At 41.5% G+C, this 18,489-nt stretch overlaps 1 protein-coding gene across 3 annotated transcripts in view; it reads left to right on the forward strand.

Moving 5' to 3' along the window:
- Positions 1-5,782: 5,782 nt before the first annotated feature.
- Positions 5,783-18,489, forward strand: part of Pcsk5 (proprotein convertase subtilisin/kexin type 5) — a 448,718-nt gene continuing 436,011 nt past the window's right edge. For 2 of the 3 annotated variants that reach the window (XM_015492940.2, XM_048806923.1), the window contains exon 1: positions 5,783-6,486. In XM_015492940.2, coding sequence (XP_015348426.1) covers positions 6,295-6,486 — 192 coding nt within the window. In that variant the 5' untranslated portion in view covers positions 5,783-6,294. The remainder of the gene's footprint in view (positions 6,487-18,489) is intronic. The other variant, XM_015492941.2, reaches the window with a different exon arrangement.

An 18,489-nucleotide genomic window follows, 5' to 3' on the forward strand; every position in this document is an offset into this window, starting at 1 on the left:
CCATGTTTTTTATTGTTAGAGTGCATACTCCTATTTCTATGCTGGCAACAGCATCATACATCTTGTGTTTACTATTTCATCAAGAGTTCATATCCAGTTGGGCAGGGTGGTGAATGCCTATAATCCCAGTGACTCAGACTGGGGAAGCTGAAACAGGAGGATCAAAAATTCAAGGCCAGACTTGGTGACTAAGTGAGATCTTGTCTCAAAATAGAAAAATAAAAGGGCTAAGGATATAGCTCAATGGTAAAGCATCCTTGAGTTCAATCTCAAAAAAAAGTCTATGTCCAGTGGTTGACATATACCATGTAGGCTTGAATAAGTGGGCATGATGATGATCAAGCAATGGTGAAATCACCCAAAGATACATTCCTCTGAATTTGCCCCCATCATTAAGTAAGGCTCAATTGCAAATGAGAGAGACATACTCACATAGGTATTTATAAAAGAATTTTGTCATAATTTATCTTGTTTTATATTAACAAGTAAAAGTCCTACTGTTTTGTTTTAGAATATCTCATTTAGCATTAATGAATTAGAGCTACTCCCTGGACCCCCAAAAATGTTTTAATTTCTAGGGCCGTTTTAACTTTGTCTTCCTAAATCCGATCAAGTTGTTGAGTCAGTTGTTATTAACCCTTATTCTCTGAGGGAATCTTAAAAATAAAAGATTAAATAAAAGATTTTGGAAGACAGCATCCAGAGGCAATTTGACTCTTGGTGGAGGGCTGTTATCACTGATTTAGGGTCCAATCTTGTTGGTGGATGAAGCTCTAAGACCCAAATATGCTTCTTTTGATTTTCTCCCATTCTTTCCCTATCTATTTTCCCCCTGAATGAGAGTCTGAGATAGGTTGGGGAGATATCACAGTCACCCATTACATCCATTATGAAGGGGACACTGCTCTGGTATCAGAGTTAGAAGCTAGAAGGTGATAGCTGGTCTTACTGCCTACACATCTGAAAGAAATCAACAAACTTCATACTTTGGTTTCAGCTGGAAGGCTTTCTGGGAATCAATGTGTCACTGTATGGTTTAAATGTCCACAGAAGAGGATCAACCATGCCAATGTAAGTCAACTTCAAACATGTCAAAGAAGGAGCTAAAGCTTCTTAAAATCTGCAGGATGTCAGTCACCTGTTAGCGTCCCAGTATATAACTGTTAATGCAACAAATGTAATAGCAAGCCCTGAATTAATTTTCCTCTTTGGTTCATATGTGTCCTGGATCTTACTTTCAAGTGGGGGTGGCTCAATACCTAAGATATCTGAAAGGTTAGTCAAGGTTCCATTCTCCCATTAACCCTGGTATGCAAATTAGACTAATGTTAATCCTTGGCTCACAGCAAAAACTATTGTCCCTGTGGCTTTTCTTTTCGTTTTTTTTTTTTTTAATTTATTTATATCATTCTTCCATTTGTTAACCTAAATTTTCTGATAGTTACTGTCCTCCAAATTGATTTTCTATTGACCTTAGTATATTTATCTATTAAATAAGTTTAGAATATGTGATATCTATGGTCTCCTTCTCTGTGATGATCTATGAATGAGATTAAGACTTGAAATGTGTTTGGCCCAGTGCCTGGCATATAACAAGTGCTTAATAAATGGTGGTTATTACCATAATTTATAATTATTACTAAATTTGATGAACTTTCACTATCAATTTGATATACTGGAAAGATCCTATAGATAGAGACTTCAACTAGGCAGTTAAGTGTCCAATAGCCTTTTATCCTTGATTAGCTTCAAACTACCCATTATTCATTTATCATTGATTCACAGAAACTTGGGCTAAAAGTAATTTTTTGTTTGTTTGTTTGATACCTGGGATTAAACTCAGGCGTACTTAACCACTGAATCACATCCCCAGCCTTTTTTTTTTTTTTTTTTTTTTTTTTTACAGATTATTTAGAGAGAGGGTCTTACTGGTTTTGAACTCATAATCCTCCTGCTTCAGCCTCCCTAGCTGCTGGGATGATTAGGCTAGGCATGTGCCACTGTGCCTTGGCCTAAAAGTGTTTTTTTTTTTTTTTTTGTACCGGGGATTGAACTCAGGGGTACTTGTCCACTGAGCCACATCCCCAGCCCTATTTTATATTTTATTTAGAGTCAGGGTCTGAGTTGCTTACTTAGCACCTTGCTGTTGCTGCGGCTGGCTTTGAACTTGAGGTTCTTCTGCCTCAGCCTTTCAAGCCACTGGGATTACAGGTGTGTGCCACTATGCCCGGCTCTAGAACTGTTCTTAAAGACAAATTCCCAGCAGAGGATGTAGCAGAGGAAGAAATATGGTATCTTATAGGACAATCTCTTCCCAGAATAATTCTGGTTTGCATAGTTTCAAGATATACCTATATGGAGATCTTGTTCACTTCTCTCTCTGTTAAGCTACTTAGATTTCTCTTAATTGCATTTCACCAAAATTTTCTTTTAGAGTTGTCAGGGACTTTGGCAGATAGGCCAAACACTAGTGGGCCCTCATTATCAGGTAATATGTTGCTGAGTAGAAAGCAGAAAAAAAAACTTAAAACTTCCCGATTTCCTGCCATATGGCATGCTAGAGAGGGAAAGTCCAGGGTCAAAGTTGGCAGTGTCATCCTTTGTATACTAAAAGGAAGCATTAGTGCAAGACTTGTATTACAAATTCTTCTCTAATATTAGTGACATTTTGCACTAACCACTACTAGTCTATTAGTTCCGTCTCCCTTTGGCAGCCGAAATACTGGCAATAGGAATTTCCTAACCTACAGAGCATAGGGTCGTGAAGTAAGACAGCCCTTTGCAACTCTTGATCCTTATCTGGAAGCTTGGCCAAAGGGGTTCTATCCAAGGAAGTTCACGATTCATTAAGGTACATCCCAAAGCAGAAAGAAGACTGTGCCTACTCATCAGTGGAGAAGGACTTTGTTATCATTTAGGTTTAGGAATCACACGTTTTGAGAATGCAATTATAATGGAACTGGAATATATTTGCTAAAGGGAAATATTTCATTTTATTTCTTGTGATACTGGGGATCAAACGCATGGTCACTTTATCATGGAGCTACATCCTCAGTCCTTTTTATTTTGTATTTTGAGATAGGGTCTCCCTAAGTTGCCCTGGCTGGCCTTGATCTTGTGATTCCTCTAACTCAGTCTCCTGAGTCACTGAGATTATAAGAGTGTGCCCTCATACATGGCTGTATGCTTCACAGATGAACAAAGTCTCCAAATCTTAAAAAACAAACAAACAACAATAGCAAAATAGAGCTAGGTTTTTCCCTTCTAAATACATATGCATCCTAAAGGAAGAATATGTTCTTTGAGTAAACTAAACCTAGGCCTAAGGATTAGCTTACTACATAGAAAACTTGTTTTCCCACTTCATACCTCATTTTCCAATTTTCTCTCATGTTCAATGTAGTGAGTGTTATGCTTGTGTGTGCCAAGCAGGGCATGTAAAGTGTTAGTGGAAAGAAAAAAAAAAAAGGCAGCACGGAGGGAAAATATTAGCAAGCAATTTGGCTAGCCCTAGGAAACAACCTCTAGGCCTCAGGAGACACAGTGCAGTAGTGATTCCTCTTCATTTCATTCAGAAGTTGAAGGCCAGAGACAACATAGCTTTCAAGGAGAGCACTTTGTGTTGCCTTTGTAGTCCTAAACAATAACACCCCAGAGTCTCAGAGAGAAATCCACAGACCTTGCTGCAAAATTCGCTCATAAAATGCCCATGGAGTGGCCCCCTCCTCTAGATTGTGGTCAGACAGACTTTCCCTCCCACCTGAGAGCAAAAGGCCAGGATACCTAAAGAAAGACTAGGTATCCCTCCTATGCGCATTAAGACTCAGATCTTGATCGAACCTTCCTAATTCCACCTGAAACCGACAGCTTCTAGTGAAATAAATCCACATCCCTATGCACAGATACAGATATCTGGTCACTCTGACAATTAATAGTGATCTAATAGATTATGAACTTTTTAGACTCCATAGTTAGGGATTCAGTAATGCAGTACCATAACATTCTGTAATGGCCCATAACATGCTATAACTTGCCATAACATATCATGCCTGAAGATACCATGACATATGATAATATAAAATAACATGTGACACCACACAATAACATGCCACAGTGCACCATGAGGTAACATACTGTAACACATCATAATACACAATAGCACAGTATATGTCCAAAGGGACTGGCTAGTAGCCAGACCATATCAAAACTCTAAAGCCCAAGGGCAGTGTATATGCTTTTCCACATAATAATAATAATAATAATAATAATAATAATTATTATTATTATTATTATTATAAGCCACATTTATTCTAGAAGATTCAGAGTATGAATTCCAATAATCTTTTCAGCCTCCCTGCTCCTTTCTCCAGCTTCCAGCATAATATGATGTGGTACATGCTAGATACTAAAAAAAAAAAAAAATGTGATCAATTCATCAAATACATGAATAAAAGACGTACTCTTCTGCAAATAACTTAGTTCTTCCGATTCTTTACTTCTTCATCAAACAATGTGGGGATGATATTACTTTGTGGTTTTACTTGCAAGATTCAATAAAGCAGCATACTTTATGCAATGCATAAAACGTCACAAAATGTTACACGTTCCAAGGTGCTAGTGGAACTGAAGTATGTTTCTGATAACAAAATCATTGTATAACGGGTTAATCTCAAACACATTCAACTAATGCTTAGGAAGAAGGATAACAGGAATGAAAGGAGAAGAGGGGAAAAGGAGGTGGGAGTCAGGGATCTAGTGTCTAATTTTAAGGCCAGTTGAATTATTTAATAAGGGTTAATTTTTCCTTTTATAATAAGTCAACTTGCCCCCCTTAACTCCAATGGAAAAAGAGGTTGTAAAAGCGAAGCAAGACGGTTAAATCCCAGTTCCCTCCTGCCTTCTGCAGTCCCAGTGCCGTGATGCAGTAATGAAGGCGGTTCTGCCACATATTTCATCCCAACTTCCTCGGTGGTCCTTTTTTTTTATCAAAGACTATCCGGTTCCAGGGTTGTGCTTGGAAAAGTTGGAAAACTTCTCCCTTGGTGGAGAAAAAGAAGCACTCATCAGATGCAATCCAACAAACGAATGAAGTTATTCCTTTGGTCCAACATGTCCATCGACTTGCATTCCAAATATTCATTGAAATATCTTTCCTGAATTCATGGCTGAAATTTCACTCTCCTGTGGCGCTGCCTTGTATCAGACGCGCAGATTTCGAAAGTCGGCAGGCAACTGACTTGGCTTTGGAGCCTCGGTGGTTGGCTTTTGTAGGAGAGGATGCGACTTACTGTCCCGGGTGGTAGCTTCTCCTGGGAGCAGAATTTGTTAAATACACAGTTGCTGAAAAGCATGAAGAATTAGCGAAGTGAAAATCTCGGGTTATTGGTTCAGCAACTGACACACAAGTGACCTTCTTAAATGCTTAGTTGTTTAAGGACGTTTAATGAGAGGATGAATGAATCTTCGGGGCACTTTACGGGTACTAGCGTGTAAATGTCGTTAGTCTTTCGGGAAGTAGTGCTAAATTAATACAAATCCAGCCAGGAGGAGAGAAAAGGAAGTAAAACCGCGATCCTGGAGTTTTCCTCCCAGCCCTTTGGAAAGACTCGCCTTTTGCTGCCCGGGACCCTGGAGGATTACGGCTGGGATAAGCCGGAGGCACTAGGACCTGGTTGGTGCCTGGCTGCGGCCGCGTTGGGGAGGGCGGAGGAGCGAGAGGAGGAGAGCGCGGTGGGAAAGGAGGGGTGATAGGGGGCGGGGGAGTCATTTATGCAGAGCAGGCGCTGCTGCCATTGCCACTCACAGTCCCCGCGCGCAGCTCGGAGCCAGAGAGAGCGCAGGAAGCAGGGAAGCGCTCGGAGCCTGGGCCAGCAAAGGGGGCGCCCGGTCGCTGCCTGCACCGCCCTGGCTGGTCGTCTCAGCCGCTCTCTGGGGCCCAGAGAGGAGCTAAAGCTAGTCTGGGAGTCTAGGAGCCGAGCCGGCGAGACACAACTGCTGAGGGCGCCAGCTCCACTTCGCCGCCTTTTGCTCCGGAGCCGGGGATCTCTCGCTGACCGCCCCGCCGGTCGGAGAGCGGGGAGCACTGGTCCTTGCAGCCCCAGGGATGGTCTAGGAGCCGGCGCGAGGCTAACTGCTCTGCTCCTGCTGGGGCTTGCCGCCTCCTGCCGATCTCCGGAGGTTGCGCGCCTGGGCGGCCCAGGCCGGAGAAGTTAGTTGTGCGCGCCGCTTAGTGCGCAGAGCCAGCGATCTTGCGAGCGAGCGAGCCAGTAAAGGGAGCCGCGAGGCGAAGGGACCATGGGCTGGGGGGGCCGCTGCTGCTGCCCAGGACGGCTGGACCTGCTGTGCGTGCTGGCGCTGCTCGGGGGCTGCCTACTCCCCGTGTGCCGGACGCGCGTCTACACCAACCACTGGGCAGTCAAAATCGCCGGCGGCTTTCCGGAGGCCAACCGCATAGCCAGCAAATACGGATTCATCAACATAGGACAGGTAACTAACGTCGGGGGGGCCGGACCCTCCGCCTGGAAGCTCTTGGGGGCTACTCGTCCCCTCCGCTTCCAATCCCCCTCCCCCTCTTCCAGATGTGCTCTTGCCGCTTGCCCTAACTCTTGCGCTACGCTGTCTGGCTCTCGCGCGCTCTCTCTCCCCCTCACACAAGATACCCACGTACACCAAAGTTGCCGGAAATTTTGTTTTGTTTACTTGGGTTTTGAAATCTACGCGGGACTGGTAGGGTCTCCGGAAAGATCTATAGTGTCCCCGTGGTGACTCTACCAGACCTTTTGACCTGGGAGGTCTAGGAGCACTAGTAGCTGGAGGAAAGGTCTCAGCGGGTGGCCGTAAGGAGGGGCGAATGAGCTCTTCTGGGGGGTAAGGGGTGAACGCATCCTTGGTGCTGGCGGAGAAGAAAAACCCTTTCCTGTTCTGACCTGAATTTAGCTCAGAAAGAAGTTTCCTCTCCTTGGGCAAGAGAACCTCTGGGCGCTGGAGAAGCTGGAGCGCGGGGACCGGAGCCTGGAGTAGAGGAGAGAAGAAGGGGGAGGGAATGGGGGGCGGGACCCGATGTAAGTGCAGCTTTGGGGAAGATCCTGTGGCTTCCTAGCCTTGATCGGGATCTGGGGATTGGAGCGGGAGACGGGAAACTTCAGAATATCGCTGACCGGGTTCTGCCGAGGGAAAATGGGGTATCTTTTCCAGGGTGGAACGTGTCATGCCCGGTGGCGGCTCAGTGGGGTCAGAGTTGGGTGGCCTGCAGGAGCGCACGTTTTTTATGGGGTCTGCTCACCGGCTTTTGGCGGAGTTGCCATTCGAGGACATGTCAATAAATTGGATGTTATGGGATGTTGACAGCGTAACAGATTTGGAGGTATTCCGGGGCAAAAATGGTTTTGGCTTTCTCGTTCCCTTCCCCCATGTCCGGAGAGAAATAGTGATTTAGAGGGCTCTGTGAGTGGCCCCTTATGGTTTCCTTCTCTCCCAAAAGCTTCTCTGTAGCTGACCGGAGGAGGGGGCCCTAGCTGGGCTTAGAGGAACCTCCGTCGGCCTGGGAAGAGAGTAAATGTGTGTGTGGTGGGGGCGCGCTTCCGGCAGGCGCGCTTTTGGGACTGCTTGGGGTGTACACAACCTGACACGCTCTGCTAGGGTGAAGGGAGAGGAAAGTGCCATTTGGTGTAGCTGGAGCAAGACAGCCTTAGATGGTGTCTGATGTTATAGCTCTCCAAGTCCAGAGCAGCAGGACACCTTTGTCCCCACCCGCCCTAATCCCCTGCTGCCTGGCCTCTTGAGTTTGTGATTAGAAAGAGATGCGTTCAGTCAGAGGAGCAGGAGCTCAAGGTCTTGCTCTTTGCCCTCTTAGTGGGAGGACATATTCCAGAGAAGTCAGTTCTGCCCAGGACTAAGACCTGGGCAAGCGGCACGGTTTGGGTTCTCCTCACCTCTTCCTTATCCCAAGGAAGTAAGGGAAGCTAGTCAGGTTTTATTGCCTGGGTTCCTGTCATCTGCAGAAGAGTTGTTTTCTAATGACTTGTTAGGATTCTACTGGCATCATTTTCTATGGAAGAAAATACAGAGTCTGTTCAAGTCTTTTTACCAAAGCTTAAAGTTGAGCACTGCATATACCCAGGATGGCCACAGAGAGGACCAACACTAAAGGGCAGAAGGCCTGTTAATCTTTTAAGAGATGTCTCCTGTTCAGCCAACCATGAGCATCTCCCATATACCAACCATATTTAGTAGGATAAGTTCTTGAACACACAGTTTCTTCTTTTTTAAAATTTTAAATTGTTTTGAATATTACTTTTTATACAGCAGATGAGGAAACCAAGACTCATGGGAAGTTGATGCCACAGGATCACCCAGCTAGAGAGTGGCAAAACCTAGAATTCTGGCTCAGGACCATCTCTCATGGATCCTGCCTTTTAGGATCTTCCAGATAGGGAGAGAAAAGTAATATTTCAATTTCCCTGTATTCTAATTTAGTGGCTCAATAAACTGGAAGCAAATACCCAGTCATAATTCACAGATATTAAGTTCAAATAAACCTGGATTTGTTGATGCTAAGAAGGCTCATACCTTACAATGGCAGAGACATTGGTATCTTTCTAAATTCACAGAGCAGAACTTAGATGTTGTAGAATCAATGGGGAGGGGGGCAGAAATTGCTACCCAAACCACTTTTGAACAAGCAAACATTGCAGTGTTCTCCAACCTTACTTGGCTTTTTCTTTTAAAAAGTAATACTAAGAAAGTTTACATATAAATAACACCAAGTACTATTTAATGTGTTTTTTACAACCTCATTGAGGAAATTTATAGCTTACAGAGGTTACACAGGACCCCTTGAATTGATGCCATAACCAGTGTAAAAAGATCAGCTATTCTACAGTATAAACCCTTTCCTCTGTAGATCAAAGGAGCATATGCCTATGCTAAGTCTTTGGGGTGGTAAATTGAGTTCACACATGCAATATCATTGCATTGTAAGGGCCAACTGTATTTCTTATTCATCCTTTACTGCACTGACCTTTTAACACTTTACACATCCTTTTGTTATTCTTTCTTTTCATCAATAAACCAGCTGTAGTTCAGCTGAGGGCAGTAACCAATTTACAAATGTCTCTGAAATGTTCTATTTTTACCCAGTTGGGCTTGGGGGGGTCTCTTCTCCTGTGTTGCAGATTGAAACTAGAACCTGTTACTATTTCTGAAATCATCTACTGTACTGGTAGTATTTGTGATATCTTCAGTAAGATAGGGAGGTGAGTAAGGTGAGTAATTTTCACCATAGTAAAGGTACACTCAGAATATCAATGTAATGGTTTCTGTAACATCTTAGCATTTAAAAGTAATAAGAGGTAAAATTTCTGGCCTGGAGATGTCTACAGAAAAGAATAGCTATGCCTCTTCTGTTTAGAAAAGATAGGATGTGCAGAGTGATACTAGAAGCAATCAAACAAACAAGCTAAAAGGACTCGCTTGTCTTCTAGAATGGAACAATAATGAGGGTTTTCCTGCCTCTGGTTATGGAGATAGCATTATGTTTTGGTAGGTTTTACAAAAATGTTTATATTTTGTTAATGGTTATACCTTGAAATTCTGAAGTGATACCCAGCCATAATCATTTTTAGTTGCTGCTATTATGTCAGCATATATCATGTTTGCTTGATATTAACATCAGCTATAGAATGCTTTGCCTTTCTTCCCTAGGAGCACCATCTCTGACTACAAGTCCCTTTAGTATCTAGTACCACCAGGGTGGCTGAGGGTAGGAGGTGTGCATGCTTCTTGGCCTGTTGGGGGAGGAGGAAGAGGCCTTTGTCCTTTTCACTAATTTGTGTGCTCTGACCCTTTGAACTAACAGTCTACTTGTTACAGAGTTTAAATGACATAAAGGAATACGACTGGACATATTGTTAATTGTAGACCTTAGTTTGGACTAAATCTACAAAGAGGCATTAATTTCTGGTTATTGGAGTCTGGGAAGAAGATCCCTTTTGAACAGATGGTTTGCAATGTGCAATAGCTGTGTTTATCCTTCTATGAGTTGCCTATAATCCTTGATTCCAAGCCTCAGATTACGAGGGGCAAAAACCCCCTCCCCAAACCATACAATTTATCTTGAACAAGATTCCAGAGGGATAAAATTAGATGCATGCCATACTGAGGAAATATTTTACCTGGAGTCCCCATGGACAGCCTGTGGACTTCGAAATTGCAAAGGCCACTTCTCAGGCTGCAAAAGCGGGAAAGTCACTGAACTTAATGGAGCCCCTGTTCCTTCATCTGTAAAATGATAAATCTCTAGATAACAGAGTGAGTTAACTATGCATTGCTCAGCACATAGTTAGGCTTGCAGTAAAAGGTTTGTTGAATCTGAATCAGAGGAGAAAGGTTGAACTAAGTGAGATCCAAACTTTATTGAGATGCTGAGAAAGGAAGACATTTTAAAAATGGAATATGCAAAATGTAAAGATTAGGGAAATACATTTTTGATGGCCTAGTTAGACGGGCTTTGTAGACATGGAAAATGATTTTCTAATTCAACTAACAATTTTAAATAGCTAAATAGTTGTATGTTTGATTCTAAACAATTATGGATGATTTCCCATGGCAGTGTCACCCTTCTCTCACTGATTCTTGTTGTAGCTTTATTAGGTATTATAACATAAACTTGCTGGAGATGGGAGAAAGGGAAAGAAAATATCTGAAGAATGATTATTTTATAGAGTATCTTGCCTAAGCTTATTATGTTAAATCATATTTGAATTTATATTCTTTTAAATTCTTAGACTACAGCTTGTACAAGTAAAATCAGAAGAATAGTTTTCCAACTAAGTAGGAAGAGATACTATAACAGGAAGAAGCTGGTTCATTGATGTCCTGAAGGCCTCCCACTCTGCAGATTAATTTTGACCTTTGAGTAATGGGATGCTTGAAATGCAGATATATGGTAGGGATTGAGTTCTGGGTGCTTATGGATGGCATTGGAAATAGAGGACATGGCTAGTCTGTTGGGCTGTATGGGAATGGGCTGTGATCCCCCAGATCCTCCAGTTCTTAGGCATTTTATAACAGAAGAGTAAATTGATGTTGTAGTCCCAGGTTGATCCCTGTGTGAAACGTTTGGCTTTGTACACAGCAGCTCTTCACACCCAAGAGCCTCAGCCCTGACCTCTGCCAGCCACTCTCACGTGCTTATTTCTCATGCTTATTTCTTGTGATAAGGTAAACAGGAGAACAGGGGAATATGGACTGGAAAAAGCAATTTGGGGTGCACAGCCTGATGTTGATGGGTCTGCGTCTGCAGCATTAACTTCATAGACAAGAAATGGGGATTTTCAGTGTATATTTGAAATGAAAAACTATTTATTTATTTATTTTTTTTGGGTGAGTCCCAAAGCAGCTGAATTTGCCTTCTTACTATCTTTCATGGGCTTATATCCAGAAGTCTTAACCTGAAAGGTCAGCCAGAGAAGCAGGGTAGTATGCTGGGAAAATATCCAGTGCTCTCTGACTCTTTGGCTGAGAGAGGGAGTCCTGACCCAGAAATGTCCCCTGGGCAGGGAGGAGTATTTGTGGTGTTGGTTCAAGTTATGTGAAGCAGTGTCTGGGTTTTCCCCAAGGCTGAAGGATCTCCAGGCATTGCTATGACTTGAGACTGTATTTCCAGATTCTTGTGATTGGCCCTGGGGATTTATTGAGGCTGAAAGGGAGAGGAGTCAGTGTTGAGACTGATTTCTCCCATAACAGGATGGTGGTGGCTTCAGTTAATTCAGATTGGATTAGTGACAAAGAAGCCACCTTTGACTTCCTGAATGGTAAACATGCTTATAGACATTTATGCATGCTAGAAAATAATACATACATATGCAATTATACATGTATATAGATATATATGTCCGTCAGTTTTTTATTTTATTTATGTATTTTTTAATGTGGTGTTGAATCAAACCCAATGCCTTACCTGTGCTAGGCAAGTGCTCTACCACTGAGCCACAACCCCAGTCATCAGTTTTTATTTTTATAAAAATAAAATTCATACATACTTTAGAGTGAAATTACTTATGTGATATTCTCTCTACTTTCTACAAGTCAAATCTCCACCTCTAAGGGCACCAACAATTAATGCCAATAAACTCTTCAGTGTGAGTTAATTCTGGGAGGAAAATGAGACCAGAAGGAGGCAGGGGAGTGAGTATAAGGGTGGGGGTAGATTTGATCAAGATATATTATATGCATGTATGAATATGATACAATGAAACCCATTATTTGGTATATTAATATGTACTAATTAAAAAAGAAGAAGAAACAAGAAAGAAAAGAAGAGCAGAAGTTGGGTTTGAGTGAAACTCCGGAGTATTTCCTTTGATTAACCAACCTGACCCTTGGTTGGTTCGTTCTTTCTTTCTTTCTTTCTATATTTATTTTTTAGTTGTACACAATACCTTTATTTTGTTTATGTATTTTTTATATGTGCTAAGGACCGAACCCAGGGCCTTGCACGTGCTAGGCAAGCGCTCTACCGCTGAGCCACAACTCCAGCCCAGTTCTTTATTTTTTTGAATAAGGGAACTTTACGCCTATTCCTTTCAACTTATAGGGTTGCTATAAATATTGTGTCCAAACAATATTATCCAAAGGAAGGCATAGAGACCATTATATAATCTAAAAAGGACACCAAGAAGATGCAAAAACTGCCCTAAGGAAAATAAGAGCATGCTGTGGTTAATGGGGATTTCTAGATTTGAGCAGTTTGTGATTTTCCAGATTCTTGTGATTGGCCCTGGGGATTTAATGAGGCTGAAAGGGAGAGGAGTCAGTGTTGAGACTGATTTCTCCCATAACAGGATGGTGGTGACTTCATTTTCTGCCCAAGAGACATGGAGACATGTAGGGCTGGAGCAGCTGACCAGAAAGTCAACAGCTAAGGCTTCTTATGTCCTGGTTGGACAGGCCTGGTGTTTATGAAGCCTGTATGACGTAGAGGTTGCAAGATTTGAATTTGAGTCCACTGTGTATAGAAGAGTAGTGGGAAATAAAACTGGAATGCGAATAGGCCCATGAGGGATATAATGAGACACTTAGGTGGAAACACCGAGAACCCAACTCATATTGCTTAAACAAAACTAAAAAGCAGATGCAGACACAGGGAATTTGTGTGCAGTTCTGAAAGCAGAAGGTGAACCAGACCTTAACCTGATCTGCACATTCCTCATGGCAAAGCCTCTTCTGCCCTAAACTGACGTTAATTATGGTATTATTTTGTTTTGCTGCAGAAATATTAAGGAGTTTCACTACAGGGATGTTGGCCTTAATCCAGGTAAAGGCGTACATAACGTACTCCAGGATGCTCTCTGTTGTACTTATCTCATCTGAAGAATTCTCAATTCTGAAACATCTAGATATATGATTTGTAAAAGAGTAATTGGGTGCCTTTCTAGCTGAAAAGCTATAGAGAACGCTTATGTCCACTATTTCTCTGTTTTCCTGTGTTAGCTTTATTCTCAGACAGGTGCTCCCCACGAAGCACCTCTTATATCCAGTGTTGAAATTAACCCCCAACCAAGACTCTGATTGGTTCTGACCACTGAATGAGGTCATGTTCCCACACTTGGACCAGTCTCTTTGTCCAGAGGGGTAGCAGTACTTGGGTGGGTCAGCTCGGGTCACATGTCCAGCCTTGAAGTGAGAGAGATGTTGACCTTTGGTAGGCAGTCCAACATTTGGGGAGGGACAGTTCCCTAAAGGAAAATGAAATGCTGTTATTAGAATAAGGGAAACCAGATGTGAGTCAAAAAATGACCCCACTACAGATCAGATTATATAAGCCTATAAATGCATCTGCAGGGAGTTTCAACATTACCAGAGAGGATAAGAAGTTACATTGAAGACTCACGAGGAGGATTGGCAACAACCTGTTGATTCAGTACACCTGAGAGTCCAGTAGGTAGCGTACTATACCGTGAGACATTCTCTGCTCTCAAGGGGGTAGGACATTTTTACCCATGACCATCCTTCAGTAACACAAACATTATGGAGCTCTGAGCAGCATGTTCATTTATGTCTGGAGGCCATGTCCACTGGTGGCATTTATACATAATGAACTCATGGAGGCAGAGAGGCTATTGTGTCTTTCAAGGTTATTGGTAAGAAAAACAGAAACTGACAGCAGAAGGATTTGGGCATTCTGGTAGAGATGGATTCAGTGGGGCTTGATAACCCAGGAGAAGTGGAAGATGAGGAGGAGGGAGAATGCGAAGATAACGGCAAAGTTTTGGCCTTGAGACCAGTAGAATAGTGGACTCATTTGTAAAATTAGGACAGCTCACCATTTTTTAAAAATTTATTTTTTAGTTGTAGTTGGACACAGTACCTTTATTCATTTTTTTTTTGTGTGTGTGTGTGTGTGGTGCTGAGGATTGAACCCAGGGTCTTGCACATGCGAGGTGAGCGCTTTACCACTGAGCCACAACCCCAGCCCCAGTTTACCATTTTTAAGAGAATATAAATTACTGTCTGTTGTACTCCTGCTGTATACTGGGTCTCAAGAAGTATTCACCCTACATGATTGCATTCACTTACTTTCTCCATTTTTTCTTAAATGGACTCATTTGTAAAATTAAGGTAGGACCAGTTTTAGGCAAAAAAATACAGGTTCAGCATTGTTTATTTTAAAAATTATTTTTCTTTTCTTTTTTTCCCTTTTTTAAAAATTTAAAAAAAATTTGTTCTAATTAGTTATACATGACAATAGAATGCATTTTGACACATACATAAATGGAGTATAACTTCTCATTCTTCTGATTGTATATTATGTAGTTACACTAGTCATGTAATTGTATGTGCACATAGGGTAATAATGTTCAAATCATTCTACTATCATTCCTATCCCCATAACCCTCCCTTCTCCCTTCACTTCCCTCTGTCTAATCCAAAGTGCCTCTCTTCTTCCCTAGCCACCCCCTCAATGTTAATTAACATCCACATATCAGAAAAAAATATTTGGCCTTTGGTTCTTTGGGATTGGCTTCTTTCGCTAGCATGATAATCTCCAGTTCCATCCATTTACCTGCAAATGATATAATTTCATTCTTCTTTAAGGCGGAGTATTATTCCATTGTGTGTATATACCACAACTTCTTTATCCATTCGTTTGTTGAAGGGTACCTAGGTTGCTTCCATATGCTGGTTCCTACACAGGGCCTCAATAAATTGCTAAGGCTGGCTTTGAACTTGTGATCCTCCTGCCTCAGCTTCTACAGCTGCTGGGATTACAGGCATGCTCCACTGCATCCAGCTCCATTCTGTTTCTATATAGCTGACTTTCCCCCTTCAGATTCTATATATAAAGGATGTCATCAGCCTTGGTTTTATTTGAGATAGAAAGAAGTGCTGAGAGAAATGTATGGTAGATGGGAGAGAATTTAGATGGGGAAAGAAGTAAAAATTCTCGGCAGATGAATTCCACCACTCATCCACCTCAATATAAGTGAAACTGTAGAAGTTTCTTCATGTATGAAATGAGATAATATGAGTACTTTCCGTACAGGATTGTTGGAAGGATTAGTTATAAGCAATTTGAATGGGCTGGGGTTATAGCCCAGTGGTAGAGTGCTTGCATAGCATGTGTGAGGCACTGGGTTCCATTCCCAGCACTGCATAAAAATAAATAAAAAAAGGTATTGCCTCCATTTACAAGTTAAATAAATAAATAAATAAATAATTTTTTTAAACAAATTTGAGAGCCAGATGCAGTGGTATATACCTACAATCTCAGGTACTCAGGGAGCTGAGGCAGGGATTGTAAATTCAAGGCTAATCTGGGCAGTTTAGTGATAGTAGTCTCAAAACAAAAAAAAAAGGTCTGGGGATGTAGCTCACTGGTAGATCACTACTGGGTTCAACTACTAGGCTCAATCCCCAGTAAAACACACACATACATACACAGTAGTTTGGGAATAGCACCTGAAATATGTTACATCTTTAGCAAACATCAGTTATATCTTGCTTTAAAAATTTTTTTAAACCTGCACTAAATCATTTCACCCCCCTTAGTTATTTTTTATGTTCCCTTTCACTTTTAAACAAGTCCAAGAGAAATTAGAAATTATGATCTCCCTAATTGTACGTGTGTGTGTGTGTGTGTGTGTGTGAGAGAGAGAGAGAGAGAGAGAGAGAGAGAGAGAGAGAGAGTGTAATCACACACCTACCCTTTCAGGAGCCAGAGAGCTCCTTCAGCTCAGGACAGTGCCTCATTGCTGATTGTGTCCCCAGCACCTACAGCAGTGTAGGGTGTGGTCATGTGGGACAGGAGGCTTGACAGGTGAGGCAAAGAGGAGTGAAGGGTAAGTGGAGAATCTGAGAGGTTCATGTTGAGGTGGAAAGGAAGTGAGCTGGTGTGTAGGATGTTCCCGACCTCATTAGTCACCGAAAAGGTGGAGGTCACCTGCAAAGAAGCAGGGGCTGGGTGAAACTAATACCTGGATGCTCCACCTATCATTGTTTTGGGACATTTTTAGGAAATTCTTATAAAAATCAAAGAAAAGTCACAATAAATGATCGCCAAATTGCAGTGAAGTTATTTCCCTCTTGTACTTAGCTATTGCTCAGGAACTGAGTAAATGAATGAGTGAAAAAAATGAACCATCAGTTTAGTGATCTTGCTTTATTCTGATATTTTCTTGCTAATGCTCATGAGCCTGAGATTAGAAAAGGACACATCAGGAGTTAGAATTTACCAGGGTTAGAGAAAGAGAGTCTGGGAAACTAGGGTTGACAGTTTCTGTCTACGGAGCACCGGATTTGAAATGATTGACGAGTGTGTAGGTGATGAGGAAGGTGGTGGAGCCAAAGTTGGATCTACCAACCCAGTGAACAGGGTGGGGTTGGGGCTCGAAATTAAAACAGAGGGCCAGTTTGATAAGAGTCGCAGAAGTGGAAAGATCAGAGCCTTCCCAGGGAGCTTTTGTGAACTACTAGATACAGCTGTCCTGCTTGATGATGCAGATGTCCTATGTGTCCAAGACGTGGACATGCAGGTGGCCTGGCCAGATAGAGAAGACGTGAGGGCTAGTGGGTTGGAAGGAGTCAAGAAACTGAGACTGGGATATTGGAAGTGTTATCAGGGTGTATAAGATGAGGATTCCAAAATAATTCGTGCTGTTATACTCACCGGGCAGATAAACATGAAGTTTGCCTCATATTTCAATTCTCTTTGGGTAAGTGTAAGTATTATCTCTGCCTCACATAACTGTGTGCTCTTATTTGTACTGCAGGTCCTGTACTAACTTAAGGGATAAAAACAGACACATGGGTGATTACTTTCAACTCCCAAATGTATCTTCCCTTATTTGACTTAAATACTGAGGATTGCATTGAGCCCTGAAGAAACAGCATAAGCAGAGAATGTAAAACCAAAACTAATATTTAAGGATGATTTTTAAATGGTTTATGCCATGTCATACTTTACGTTTACTTCTAGAGTAGGTTGTCACATAGCCTATTTTCCATCTCTATATTATAATGGATGTTTGTGACTATAATTTATTCACATGTCACATATTTTGCCTTTTATACAAATATTTTATATAGCAAAAATGAAACTATGTTCTGAAAATGTCCTTTATGTATTCATTTCCTAAACTTTACTGCTTTATAGGAGTATAGCAATATTTTAAAATGTAGGTTTTAAATTATTTATAGATTGTTCTGTTTATAATATATAATATTTTAACATTGTCCTGTAAAACATTATATTCATCTTGTTTGCATTTGTATGTTAATCTTTATGTTAATTTAGGATTAGCATCACAAAAGAAGTATTAAGTTACTATTATAATCTGTGCATTATTTAAGAAGCTAATTCTCTCCTGGGAAAATTGCATTTTGGATACCATGCCAGTATTGAAACCAAAATTTATTACAAGTCAGTCTTTCCTTGATGCCTTTCCCACTATCCCCATATGACAAACTGTGTATTCATGTGTGTGTATGTGTGTGTATACTGAAGGGCTGATATTTTTGTAATGAGTACTGGAAGTTTGGAATTTTCCTATACTGAGAGGCTCCTACAGCTGTAAAAATATACCATCCTCTCCATATCAGTGTTCCCAGGCTTGTGCCTTGTTTTCTCTAGTTGAAACTTCTCAACCAAAATAAAGCTGGGTAGTGTTCACTAGTCTGAATACAGTGCAGGGAGTAGAAATAATCCCAGGGCCTTTTAACTTTCTAAGCAAATATTCGTAAGTATGAGGTTAGAAGACTACTAGTTACTCATCCAGGGCCGATTCTGTTAGCATTTAATTTAAGTGTTTGTATGTGTGTTGGGTTGGGGTGGAGAGATAGAGAGGGGAGAATCATCAATTTTAAAGTTTCCCAAGAAAAAACTAAATTGTAGGTCACTTAGGACTTATCACTGGCTAGCTTCCAGCAAAAGTTTTTTTTTCTTTATTTCTGTAAACTGTGGGGCATCTTTCTTTTGGGTTAGTCCTTGTG

Source organism: Marmota marmota, unplaced genomic scaffold (assembly GCF_001458135.2).
Source record: "Marmota marmota marmota unplaced genomic scaffold, marMar, whole genome shotgun sequence".
In the NCBI taxonomy this organism is placed as follows: domain Eukaryota; kingdom Metazoa; phylum Chordata; class Mammalia; order Rodentia; family Sciuridae; genus Marmota; species Marmota marmota.